This window comes from Myotis nattereri (genome assembly GCF_964212035.1).
Source record: "Myotis nattereri genome assembly, chromosome: 6".
NCBI lineage: Eukaryota > Metazoa > Chordata > Mammalia > Chiroptera > Vespertilionidae > Myotis > Myotis nattereri.
The window spans coordinates 62,352,596-62,366,705 of record NC_138081.1 but is presented as its reverse complement, the minus strand read 5'-3'; the positions used below and the strand labels follow the sequence as shown (position 1 = coordinate 62,366,705).

The 14,110-nt window shown below is 44.2% G+C and overlaps 1 protein-coding gene across 1 annotated transcript in view; it reads right to left on the bottom strand.

Annotated features, from left to right (window-relative positions):
- The window catches only part of ARMC2 (armadillo repeat containing 2), a gene marked incomplete at its 3' end in the record, with an annotated part of 87,545 nt that extends 73,942 nt beyond the window's left edge, over positions 1 to 13,603 (bottom strand). The window contains exons 1-3 of the mRNA XM_081094861.1: positions 13,344 to 13,603; positions 12,835 to 12,907; positions 4,383 to 4,554 (exon numbers count right to left, since the gene is read on the bottom strand). Of these exons, the coding sequence (XP_080950987.1) occupies positions 4,383 to 4,554; positions 12,835 to 12,907; positions 13,344 to 13,561 (463 nt within the window). The 5' untranslated portion in view covers positions 13,562 to 13,603. The remainder of the gene's footprint in view (positions 1 to 4,382; positions 4,555 to 12,834; positions 12,908 to 13,343) is intronic.
- Between the last annotated feature and the right edge of the window lie 507 nt (positions 13,604 to 14,110).

Here is a 14,110-nt window from a genome sequence, read left to right as displayed (position 1 = left end):
GCCTGGCACTTAGTTAAGGGGTTTTATTCCCTCCCTAACTTCAGGGGAAAATCCCTACCTGGGGAAACAACCTTTCTCAGAGAGGTGACCTTGGTTAAAACACATAGTGCCAAGAAGGTGAGCAAGCATATTAAGAACAGTATGCCATATACGCCAGGTCCCTTGAAACAGCAAGCATGGACCGGCTCCCGGCATCCCTGGCCAATCTCTGCAGCCTGCTGTACTAACTCTGTATGGGCCGGCATTACCGTGCAGGAGGGGTTCCAGCTCACAGACACTTCTCTGCCGCCTGCTGTATACCAGATCCTGTTTTAGTCCCTCTGGCTACAATGAGAGAAAAACCTCTTCACCTCTGAAGTTGCTCAGCCTAGTAGGGGAGACAGAGAAGCAGACCTGGGTAAAGAGAGACATGCCGTACAGACCAGTGCGGTGGTCCGAGCCAGGTAAGGGTGACGGAGAGAATGGGTGAGTCCTGAGAGGTTGGGAGTTGGTCGGGGAAAGATTCCGAGAGGAGGTGGAGGCTGGGAAGCATTTTGAAGGATTAACAGGAGGCAAAAAGGAGTTCTGAGAAGGAGGAACAAAAGCTTCGAGTCCCAGCCAGCCTCTTGTGTGTACAAATTGGATAGTCGAGCAGGCCCCTGCTGAGACGGGCCCTGAACTGGCTTAATGTTTGCTGTTGCCATCTTGAAATTCTGAATAATTTTTTAACAAAGAGCTCCGCATTCTCATTTAGCACTAGGTCCAACAAATTCTACAGCAGGTCCTGCATGAGGCTCGGAACAACAGGATGGGTGGGTGTGGGGAAATGCAAGGGATTCCACATTGTTGGTGCATAGACTGTGGGGTGGGCTAGGCCAGGGAGGGTTGAGAGAAGGGCCTGGATGGGGCCAGATCACAACAGGGCTATACATGCAAGGAGTGGGGGCTTCATCCCCCAGACCAGGAGTCAGCAAACTACCACCAAATCTGGCCCACCTCCCATTGTGGTAGAGCCTGCAAGCTAAGAATGGTTTTCATATTTTTAAATGGTTGGGGGTAAAAATCAAAAGAAAAAAACATGTTTTGTAACATGATCATTATATGAAATTCAAATTTCTCGGGCCACAAATCAGTCTATGGTTGCTTTTCATAAGGGCAGAGATGAGCAGATGTACAGACTGTATGACCTACAAGGTCTAAAATATTTACTATTAGGCCCTTCACAGGAAAAGTTTGCCAACGTCTGTGCTAGGTCAGTGTTTCTGAAACTGTGTTCTCCAAAAGACAGATTCCATAGCCAAGTCGACTTGTGAAATGCTGGGTGAAATTAAAGTTAAACGCTTTCTTTACCAGATGGGCTTTACCGACTCTCTGAACATGCCCATGTGTATTGCGAGTCTCCGAGGGGGAGAGAACGTGAGTGCACCTATTTCAGCACTGAGCTCTTTTTTCCAAGGAAAAGCTATTAATATTTTGCTAGAATTTCCCTAGAACTCAGTTTGGCAAACACTCCTTTAGGCACAGGGGGACCTCTGAGGGTTTTTTAGCAAGAAGATGACGCAATCTGATTTTTGTTTGCTTCCTGACCTCTGATCCCTGATGGCACACACAGAACATGATTTTTGTGGTCCGGTGAGATAAAGGGAGATGGCCCACAGCCATGTCTGGGTGGGAGCTTGGCTTCCCCAGGCTGTGCTGGCTGCTCCAAGGGCCGAGCGACCTTGTGTTGACCCACTTGCAGCCCCCGCAGAGGGTGAGGTGGAGCAAGACAGGAGGGCCGGAGACAAGGGACAAGGCCGGAGGTGATCAAGGCAGTGGGGCGGAGGTGGGACAGGAGAGCAGACCCAAGCAGTACTTAGAAAGCCCATTTAGGAGGCCCGGGAGGGGCTGGTGATGGCAAAGATGACCAGGATGGGTGAGAGGGCGCAGACGGCACTGAGGTCTCTGTCCGGCTTGGATAACCGGGGAGCTGTCAGCAACACTGCCCTCTCCAGCCAAAAACCGCAGAGCAATTAAACTGCTGGCCCAAGAAGACGGGCACACACATCTCTTCCCCTTTCATTTTCGTAAATTGGAAATGCCCAGCCTGTCACCACACCCCGAGCCCCGCCCGTGGCAGTGTCAGCTGCAAAGGACTTCCCACCAAAGAGAGGGACGCCACTCCATCTCCGTGAACACGGTTCCATTTACAATCACCCAGGAGAGGGTCCCTTCTCTACACAACAGGGACGGAAACCAGCCCAGGGAGCCGCTGTGCGGATGACCCTGGCCGCAAGGCTAGAGCTGTCAGCGTTTTTGTGGATGGGGCAATGTGCGCTTTTAAAGGGACAGCGCCTTCTAGCTGCCATCGCTTCCTGAGTGCTGACACAGACCCAGGGGATGGTGGAAGTGGTGAGGTGGGGCCGCTGCAAACAGGGTGGATAAGAGAACGGCAGCAAAGACGTGCTTTGGGGCAGCTTGGAGGCGCGAAGATGGCCTCGGTGCTGGGACAGGGTGACTGCCGCCCACGGCACCTTCCGAGCACCACTGGGGTGCTGTGGCCAAGGGCCCGGGGGCCCAGGAGGGGAGGAGCTAAGCCATGAGGGAAGCACAGAAGACGAGCTGGTGGGTGACACAGCCACCTGTTCAGGCACCTTCACAAAGCCGTGAGTGGCTCGGTGAGCAGCAGGGTTCTCAGGGTGAGCTTCCAAGAGTTAAAAGCATTATACGTGGCTGTGGCATTCGCGTTCAAAGCCACCCAACGAACGGCCATTTAGTAGCTCTTACACCAGCTCTGCCATCCTGTTCACAAGAAGTGGCCCTGCTCCTCTCTGCGTCTGCCTTCACTCCCAGCCTTGATCCCATCCCCCTCACCCTGTCAAGGGCTTTGCTCCTGCAGCTACCACTCCCTTCTGATGAACCGGTCTGCTAGGGCCCAGTGTGGAGCCTGTGAAGGTGGCTCAGGTGACTGTAATGGGCCCCGACACTGAGAAACATAAGGCGGATGGTGTGTCTCCCTTGCTCAGACCCTGCCCTGGCTTTTCCCTGCAAGCAGCTTAGAGCGGGCCATCCCCCCAGCCTGGCCTGCATGGCCTTTGGCCTCAGCTCCCGCATCCATAGCGGGACGGCTCTCCTGCACTACACATCACCGCGTGACACACACACACACACACACACACACACACACCCTGCACTGCCTGTCTTTTCTCTCCTTGATGCCACCTCTTCAGCTATGTCAGGGACCTCTGGAGACCCCAGGAACCAGACAGGAACATGAGCTGAGGGGGCCAGGCGACATGGGGAACAGCAGATCACATCCGGGGCTAACAGGGTGGGCACACCCAGCTCCAGTCATTCTCTTGGGGGCTGCACAGAAAGGGGCCCTGGAGTGGCTGGACCGTTAGATTTTTCACAAGAAGTCATACATCTGGACTCTCCCATGAGCGCTGCGTTTAGATGTTGGTGACTACAAGGGAAGGCTTGTATGTGAAACCAGGAGGCGCCTCAGGGCGGCTCGCAGCCTTCGGCATCCATCCTCAGTCCCTCCTCTGCGTGGCTGCTGCCAGCCCTCCACCAAGCCTTCAACTGGAGGAGGGCCAGTTCCGCCGGCCGCGGGCAAAGTGGTTTCCCGACTTTTCTGACCATAGAGAGTAATGGTAAATGTATAACACGCTTGACTATGAATGTACTACATAGCAAATTTACAACAGGGCCCTGAACACACAGGTATGTGGCTGGAAAAGTCTCTCGAAGCCGCACTCATTCCCCTTATTGTCTGCAGTGCACCCTGACATTTTCCATTACATGCTGGTCTACTTCATTTTTTTTTAATGCTTGGAGTGATCCACTAAATTGATTGTCACCCCACTGCTGTTCCTTGGTTTGAAAACTCTTAGCATGCCCTGGGCAGGGAATGATGCCAACTGGTGGGGCCACACCTTAGAATGCCCCCGTCCCCAGATTTAGATACCTGCCAGCAGTTCTGTGACAGCACGAAAAGCCCCATTCAACTTTTGCTTATATTTTCCCGTGGGATCGGAGGGGTACTGCCAAAGACCCAAGCTCAGTGGACATTATATGAGTCTTAAAAATGCCTAATGAAATGAACAATTCCTTAAACTCTAATTTTTAAAATCATTTATCCAATCTTGATAAACCCGTTCATTAGAAAATACTTGTCCTCCTATCCTCTTTCTACCAAGTAAGTTTTTTGAAAACTATGATATTTAGGTATTCTTTATAAACACCCAGAAAAATATGTGAACAATATTTCTTACCCAGCTTTTGCGTAATATTAACTAAGTCCTAATTAATGTAAAAAAAAAATCACATGGGGTTTGAAAATATGATATAAAAATAGCTTTTGCGTGCAAATTCGAGAGACATGCCCACCCCCAGGTGCAAAGATGGTCACTGGGCCTTACGCTCGGCGGGAGGCGGCGTCCTGTCTGGCAGAAGGGCCCCCTGGGAGGCCGCCCTGAATAAGCGCGCCCGGGCGCTACTTATCCTCCGCATCTTCACGGGGTCCACCGGGGGCTTCGGGAAGGAAAGGCCGGGGTCCCCTTCTGTGGTGGGAGATGCCGGAGCTTTCGGTTTCTGGAAAGAGAATGTTTAAACGACTGGTGTGAGTTTCTGTGTCTCATACCAGACTGGCACCTGGGGCTGGCCCTGCCCCTGCCGCTGAGCACAGGCAGGGCTTTCTGCCTGGCTGGTCCCCGCCCCGGGCTCTACGTCTCATGGGCCATCTTACTCAATATGTTATATAGATAACTCTTGTTCATTGTCTTTGTCAAATACATTGTATTAATTACACTACTATCCTGCTTAGTGTTTTTAAAAAACAACAACAGCTTATCCATGCTAGCAGCCAGCTATCTGTGTGACAGACTAAAACATCTGGGAGAGTATATTCAACAGGCGTTGCAAACGTATGTATTCAATTCAGTTCAGAAAACATGTATTGGGCCCCTATATGTGTCAAAAACTATGTGGAATATAAAGATGACCATTACACATTTTGGACTCCACAAAAGTACTTTTTAATGATATAAAAAAAAATTTAAAAATATATTTTTACTTATTTCAGAGAGAGGAAAGGAGAGGGAGAGAGAGACTCATTGACTGTCTGCCTCCTCCAGGTCCCCTACTGGGGAGCGAATCCGCAACCCAGGCATGTGTCTGACTGGGTGTGTGAATTGAACCATGACCTCCTGGTTCACACGTCGATGCTCAACCACTGAGCAGGCAATGATATAAAATTTTAGAAACTAATTTAAAGTCACAAAACATAAGAGCAAGAAGTTGTCTTGGACTTATGACATAAACATGTCTTATTTTCCATATCACTAGAATTCTATGCTGATATCCTTAGAGAAGAAACATTACTGGCAAAATTCCAATTCCTTAAAGACTTAAAAATACCAGCACCAGGCACTGTGCTGCCCAGTGCATCCTCAGATCTAAGCTCCAGGTGGCAGTGGCCTCTGACCCAGGGCCAGAACTTCATGGAAGCCTAAACTCCCACTTTCAGTGTTGCTGGTGGTCAGTCCTCCCTCCCTCCAACGTTGGCAGAATTACCTGTCTGTGAAAGAGCAATCTTATGGCAGTAGTGCTTTGGGGGTCTCTAACCAGAAATAATCAAGTTCAAGTTCCTCAAGTCACTTACATAAATATGTGAAATGAGTGAGTCTCAATCCCACAGGTTTGTCAATAAATATTTAAAAAATACAGTGTGAACTTCAAGTCAGATAATTTGGAAAAATGGGTGAAGTCATCTATCATATTAATTTTAAACACATAATTTTGACACATAATTTTAAACACATGTTTTTCTTATATACATTAAGAGAACAAAGGCATCTATACTAGCGTTCTCCCTCCAAGGAGTTACTTATTTCAATAATGATGACATTTTTCAAAATTTTTTTTCTTTTCCAATTACAGTTGACATTCAATATTTTTTTCATTCAATATTATTTTATATTAGAGTCAGGTGTACTCAAAATATTTGTTCATTTGCACCTGAAATCAGTTCATGAACCACATAAAAACTAGTTATGACTTTAGAGACACATTCTTCTAAACACAGCTAGAAAACTGGTAAATAAAATAATTGGCATAGTATAGAGGAAGAGTAAATGACTTTGGAATCAGAATGATCTGGAGTGGAATCCACTCCCTAGCTGTGTGACCTTGGGCTGGCCACTGACTTCTCTGAACTTGCCCAGCTATCAAATGGAGACAGCAGCCCCCTTCTTGCAGGGACACTGGCATAGACAATTCCTGTTACGGAGGCTCCAGACATGCTCGCTCCCTTCCCTATGTGAGTGACTCACTCATTATTTACCGAATTCGGCTCCAAGTTACTTTTAAGTCACAAAGTCAAGGCTCTAGCCTCTGACACAACCTTGCTCAGAAAAAAAATCCTGAATTCAGAGGCATCTATTCTGAAGGAGACAACACTCATTTGTCTGTATAAATTCTGCTATATTTGTTTGATAAATAGTCACTTTACTTTTTATTCTCCCTAATGTATTGCAAAATATTCATTAGAATGTGACTTAGGCCATGAAACTAAGAGTAACAAAAAAAAGCTAAAAGTATATAAAACAGGAAAGTTAAGTGCTTTAGGTATTATTATGGAAGATAAGATACATTAGGACAATCTCAATATTGAATGTAGATACAAAGTTTTCTTATCTCAAAACATCTGTACTCTGCAGGGACCTTGAATATAAAGCAAAGACCAAGAAGTCTGCCAAATAATAATGATGCAGATAAATAAATGTTTGTTTTTGTTTTTTTACAAATGCCATAACTGTTCTAAAAATTTTGGACACTAAATAAAAGATCTTATAAAGGGAAAAATGTTTTTGCAAAGCTAAGTTTTACCCAAAGGACAATAGCTGGATTACCTCTGATGGCAAGATAAAGCCCCTTCCCTGCTCCCTGATAGAAGGTGGGATTTTCCTAGCACAATGCTAGTCGGTGTTGGCATAATGACAAATTACTTCCAGTTTACTGTTGACCTTTACTAAATCATTTGTCTCATTTAAACATACACCTCACTGGTCTACTTAAAATACAAACTGATACATGTAAAGCATTTTTAAAGTCGTCAGGGAAAACGACTAAAGAAACCATCAATTTCTATCATGTCAGGTTCTACAAAATGGTCTTCCACATTGCAGAGCAAAATGGTGTCTACAGAGCTAAACAGTAACAATGTTTTCATACACAATTCGTGGCATTTCAGAATTCAGAGAAGGTTTCAAGTAACTTTCAGTCTTCACTGGAGAACCTTCCTCCCGCGTGTTGTGTGTCATGACATGAACCAGGGACTTGAGTATAATCAGGGACACTAGAAAGTCAGAATTTAAGATTTCTTCTCGTGGATAAAACTGCTCCAGTCCGTTGAAGACTGAGAGACTACTTTCACAGAACCACCTAATGAAAGAAGACAAAATTCCTAGAACATCTAAGGGATCTGTCTGGCTCGGCTCTCCTCCCAGCACTTGGGCCTTGACTGATTTCTGACCTGGATCCTTGGGATCACCAGTTGGGAACATGGGGTGTCCCCTGTTCTACATGAATGCTGGGAACGGGAGTCTATGACATCCCACCCCAGAAAGTTGCTATGATTTAATTTGTAAAACAGCAACACACACACACACACACACACACACACACACACACACACCTCTCTTGGAAGTTAGAAAGCAAGTATTAAAAATTCCCCCAAGCCCATGACGTCTGCATGTGGCAATCGGACATGATTTCTATTACCATGATTTCCTCTCGCAGGTGCCCTGGGCTCTTCTGTCTCTCTCAGCAGGTGACTCACGGAGGTAATGCTACCACTCCTTCCAGACACAGTGAAAGACATCGTTTTGTCTTAGTCTGCTTTTTCTCACCCTGAATCTCCTCTAACCTCAAAGTATGGGCTTCTTAGTCCCCATCTTTTAAAAATATATTACATTTTGTTTTACTCACCAAATACTTGGAGTTTGGTTCATATATATATATATATATATATATATATATATATATATATAAAAGCCTAAGTGACCATTAAGACTGAACGACCGGAACAACCAGTCGACCAGTCGCTATGATGCACACTGATCACCGGGGGGCAGACGCTCAACACAGAAGCTCCTCCCTGGTGGTCAGTGCACTCCCACAGCCAACCTCCCATGGCCCCTCCCCCCAGCTGGTCAACCTCCCATCCCTTCTCAACCCCCGGCCAGCCAGCCCCAATGGGCCCCCATCACTGGCCAGGCTGAGGGACCTCACCCATGCACGAATTTGTGCACTGGGCCTCTAGTAAAATATACAAATTATGGCTCGAACTAACATGTGCTATGAGCAGTGAGGACAGCAGTGACCATGGGGAGGCAGTATTTGAAAGGCTGGCAATGGTCTGTTTTCTTTGAGTGCTGCTTACCGAGTGTGCTGAGCTAGTGTACATTAATCAAGCTGCGCCCTTTGGATCTGTGTCTTTTCTGTATGTCAATAAAAAGTTTAATAAAAATACCTGGAACTTAAATAACTTTGTAAAGTTGGGAGACACCGGGAGAATTCTGTTTTGACAGTGATAGTGAAGAAAGACACAATTCCCTATTTGTTCACATGGTCCCATGCCTTTTCCTACTTTCTACAATCAAAGCATGAGAGCAGCTGCCCCTGCGTCTATAAATCTGAATACCAGCTAACCAGAGCTGCAGAATGAAACCAGGAATAGCTGCCACCACACAACAGCCTGGTCTCAGAGCTGTTGGGAAAGGTGGAGGGCTGCTAAGAAGGGACAAAGGTGTGCCTAGGCATTCCTACAGCGCAGGTCGATGTAAATGTTAAGGGAAGACTACGTTGCAAGGCTTTCCCCTGTCTTAAAAGGTCACTCGTGCTAATGGGAACACTGGTGAGCCAGTCAGACCAGCCAACCAAGGCCTCAGTGGCCAGGACCAGAGCATTCATTTTCCCATCACCCTCTGAAGCCCAGGTCATTTCTGAGTGCAGGCAGCCCACAGACAAACAGGGGGAGAAACAGAGAGAAGGAGGGTACACGTGCAGGCGCAGAGTTGAGCTGATGTGTTAAATGTAGGAGCTGGAAAGAGTTGATCTCTGGATCCCTCTTTCCTGTCTGAGTGCTGGTTGAGGAATTATTAAACAAGCCTGAGAAAGTGTCCTAGATCCAAATAGTGTGAAATTCAATTGGTTAGGACTTTATAAATTCTTTGGGCAAATTTATCCTCTATTAGATACCCTACCCCCACCTTCCTCCTTTATCCTGTCTTCTCTATCCCCCCTCTCCATCCTCCCACTCTTATTTCCTCTTATTCCTCCCTTTGTCAAAGGGCAGGTAGTATGAGGCCCCACTTTCAGAGTTTCTCGACTGGGAGCTCCAAACTTTATTGTTTAAAATGAATTATACTTAAGACCCTTACATAATCCACTATTAACAAAATTATTTCAAACTAAAGGAGTTACGTAACTTAACATGGAGATTTCTTAGCCCATTTTCACTTTGCACCTAGCACCCAACCATTCCACAGGAAAGAAATTTAACTTCAATGACCTTAAACAGAGGCAATGCCAACATTATCTCTGTCTGACACCAAATCCCACAGTCTCAGAATGGTACCAGTTTGACAAGGACCAGGTTCAGTCTAGAAATACAAATTTTTATGAAAGAGTAGGGGAAGGGATGGAGTGAATCCCAAAAAACTACAGCAATATTGAAAACGATTGATAGGAGTCAAATGACAGAATTATGCAATAGAGAGCCGTTCTATAACCAGGTAGACCCATTGGACTGCCCAGATGAGGTCCTCTTACTGTAGTTGGCTCAAAACCCATTAGTACCCAAGGTTGTAGGTACAAGAAGCCATATGTCAATAATGACTGGCAAAATATTTCTTGCATATCGGTTCACACATACTATTTTGGAATCTTACTTTCATCATCTGCAATATAAAAACAAATATAATCTTCTTCACAAAGGCATTTTGATGAGTACTTTAAGACTATGTGATACATTTTGAGACAATTGGTAATTTGGACATGGACTATACATTAAATCATATTACTGAGTAATGTTAATTTTCTGAGACCCAAGGATAGCACTGTGGTTATATAGGAGACTATCCTTGTTCATAAGAGATGCACACAAATTTTTATGGGTAAAGTGTTACAATGTCTGAAACTTACTTTCAGACAGTCCACCAAAAACACACACACACATGCACACACATATACAGTGACAAAAACTGTGAAGCAGCTTGAGTGACACTCCAATTCCATAAAAGTCTGAGGAGTTGGTGTCGCTGGTACTTGCAGTAGCAGGGGCATAGGGAGGGGTACCTAAAATCAGAAGGATTGGCTTCAGGTCTGTGCAACCCTTTCCCAGCTCTACATAATCAGGCTACAGAACCCAGGAGTAGATGGGAGGTTTGTTCCCTCAAGACGGTAAAACAGCAGCTCTGAATCAGGCTAATCGGGCACAGTTGATGGCCAGGGTACTTTGTGTAAGCATAGATATTAATGGAACATTTAAACACTGAATGTCAGGCATTCCTACCTTCTTCTTCTACCTGATTCCTGGAAGTTAGAACCAACCTTTGTCCTCCAGGCAAGAGCCTAGAAGACACTTCTACAGAAAATTAACTAGCCCTCAAGGAAAGCCTTAAAGATACTGCCACTGGGAGTTTCATAAACAACACAGCCCAGCCATATCCCTCCCCTCTAAATGTAGGTGTGGGGCCCAGCCAGTGTGGCTCAGTGGTTGAGTGTCGACCTATGAACCAAGAGGTCACGGTTTGATTCCCAGTCAGGGCACATGCCTGGGTTGCAGGATCGATCCCCAGTGTGGGGCGTGCAGAAGGCAGCTGATCAATGATTCTCTCCATCATTTATGTTTCTATCTCTCCCTCTCCTTTCCTCTCTCCGAAATCAATAAAAATATATTTTAAAAAGAATAAATGTGGGTGTGGGTAGGTATAACCTATGTGTTGACCAACCCATTCTACATGCTTCCACTCTCAAATAAGGGCAGCCAAGCAAGCAGCAGGAGCTATCTGAGGAGAGCTCTAATATGAAAAACAAACCCAAACAAACAGAAAATGCATCAAGACACAGAGAAAAGACCATGTGAAGACATGGGGGGAAAGACAGCCATTCACAAGTCAGCAAAAAGTCCTTGGAAGTAACCGACCCAGCTGCCACCTTGATATCAGACTTCTAATCTTCAGAACTGTGAGAAAATAAATTTCTGTTGTTTAAGTCACACACACACACACACACACACACACGCAACAGAAATTTTAAAGGGAGAAGAAAACAACTGAAAAATCAAAACTATCATTAATACATGCAGTTGAGAAGCTACAACTATGAAACAAGAACTGAACACTATGTATTTTTTAAATGATAATTTAAAGGGGGGGAGCTTTTGGAAAATTAAAAATATGATAGCAGAAATGAAAAGAACTCAATAAAATGACTAGAAGATAACATCTTTTCTAAAAAAAAGATGAGAGACAGAAAAGAGGAAATAAGAAAATTAAAGTGCCAATCCAGAGGATCCCACATCCAAACAATGAATTCCAGAAAGAGTAAACAGGACATAAAAGAGGGGAAGACATATCAAAATAGTTCAAGGGCATTTCCCAGAGCTGATTTCTCATTGAAGTGCCCAGCAGGATGGATAAAAATGGACTAAAGCAAAGGCCCATTATCATAAAATTTCAGAACACTGGGAACAAAGAGAAATCCTACATACTTCCAGAGAGAGAGAGAGAGAGAGAGAGAGAGAACCCAGCAATTGAGGTCTCAAATAATTCCCTTCCCATACACCCCTTCTCAGGAAGTTATTGGCGGGAGTGCTCCACCAAATCGACAGTGAATCAAGAAAGAGGAGGACTTTGGATACAGGAAACAGGCTCCAGCTTAAGAGGGAGAAGCCAGGGCAAGGGGTCCAGGACGGAGGGTGGAAAATTCTCCAAGGAGACAAATCAACAGAATACCTAATGTGCCTGAATATATGAAGGAGATTTAAAGCACTGGGGAAGAGTCTGGGGTTGAAATAGTAATAATACAAAACAAAACAAAACAAAACCAAAAAAGCAAGGCAATTATTAATCCCAGGGAAAACAAAAAGTGGTGCAGGGAAGAAGAAGTGATCATCATCAATCATTCCTAGTTCAAGGCTCCTCTGTAAACAGGGTTAATATAATCAGAGGAAAGGGCTCTAGCCAAAATTATGCTATATCTACACTGGGAGTAGCAGTGGGGACAGAAAGGGTGAATGTGTTGTGGGGAGGTGTGGGAGGATAGACAAGAGTTACGACTTCATCTTCCTTAATGGGAAGTCATTAGATAATTTCTCGAGCTCCTAAGTCAGAGAGCAGCAAGACCCTGTGCTATTTAGAAATTTGGATGAAAAACAAAACATAACAAAACAAAACAAGAAAATGTGCCAAAAGAGCTTAAAGTGAGAGCCACTGGAGAGGGGAGAATGAAGAAGAAGGGGACAGGAGACTGCTGGAGTTGTTTTGGTAGCAAATATTTGATTCTTCATGTCCATGTTTTTATTTTTATATAACTATTACAAATAAAATGATATATGTGCATAAGTTTTTTGAATTAAAAAATACTGTGAAACATTTGGTTTACCAGGTTACTCTATTTCTAAAATTTCTTCTTATTAAACTGTAGATAAATAAAAATGTTTTATTAGATACTAACCATTATATTTGAAAAAGTATAAAAGAATTTGTTTTCATATTAAATTAGTAGTGCATTAGGTCTATGTACTAATAATCTACCAATATTTTTGACCAATTCCATTTCACAGCTCTTGTGCTATGGAGTACTCACAAGCTCTAGCGGGCTGAGACGTGCACTGGAAATGGGCCTGGGATCAGATGACTCAAAATTGGATGCATGGAGGCTAGCACAGGAGAAGGAACAGAAATATTAGTTTGTGAAGAATCATTTCTCTTATTTCTAGTTTATATTAGTTAACTCTAGCCCAAAACTAAAGCATTCAATGCAAAAGTCTTGAGGTATTTTAACAAATCATAGTACTTAAAACATTTTATTCATAAGTCTTTTCATTGCGTTGGGGAGAATTTAAAAGTACTGAATAATGAAAAGAAATGCATATGATGATTTTTAAAAGCTTTGTTCATATTGCTTTATAAAACAGACACGACAACCACTATTAACATTGCAAGCCAACTTCGTGGACCCAAGGCCTAAAATTATCTTTGAGAATCCTGAACAGATACAAGAGATATAATTGGTATAATTCGCAGAAGTCAGAGGGAACATGCCATCTCATGGCTTACATATCTGGATGTACAGGAAAGAGAAATGTCATATACCTGAAGCAGGAAGGGGGTCTATTTTCTGGTGTCCTTGAAGAGGCAGGTCCAAATAGTTTTCTTTGGTCTTCCTGTGGCGTGAATGGTCTTTGGGTCCCAACTGTTCTTAATGCATTTCGTGCTTCACTTATAATTTCTGCGCTGGTCTTCTGCTTGGCCACTAAAGATCGATAAAACGGATCCCGCTTCTCTAACTTTTGATCATTTGGAGACAGCATCTTTCCTTTCGAAGTAAAACCTTCTTCAGCTAGAAACCACACCCTACAATACACAGCACAACATGTCAGCTATTTTCATCCAGTAGTTTAGAAAGGAGGGCTTAAACCAGCCGTGGGCAAACTACGGCCCGCGGGCCGGATCCGGCCCGTTTGAAATGAATAAAACTAAAAAAAAAAAAAAAAAAAAAGACCGTACCCTTTTATGTAATGATGTTTACTTTGAATTTATATTAGTTCACACAAACACTCCATCCATGCTTTTGTTCCGGCCCTCCGGTCCAGTTTAAGAACCCATTGTGGCCCTCGAGTCAAAAAGTTTGCCCACCCCTGGAACCCATCCATAGATGCTTAAATCATCCCTCTATATTAAATGTGAAAAATGATACATACATTTAAATTAAAACTCTACCAGGTAGTTACAGTTAAAAGATCAGGATGGGAGAAGAGCTTTCAAAGATATAGGTTAATAGACACAGTTTTGCCCACGGGAATATATGTGATTGGGGAAAGGGATATGCCGGGAAGAGACCCAGAATGAAAGCTAAGCCT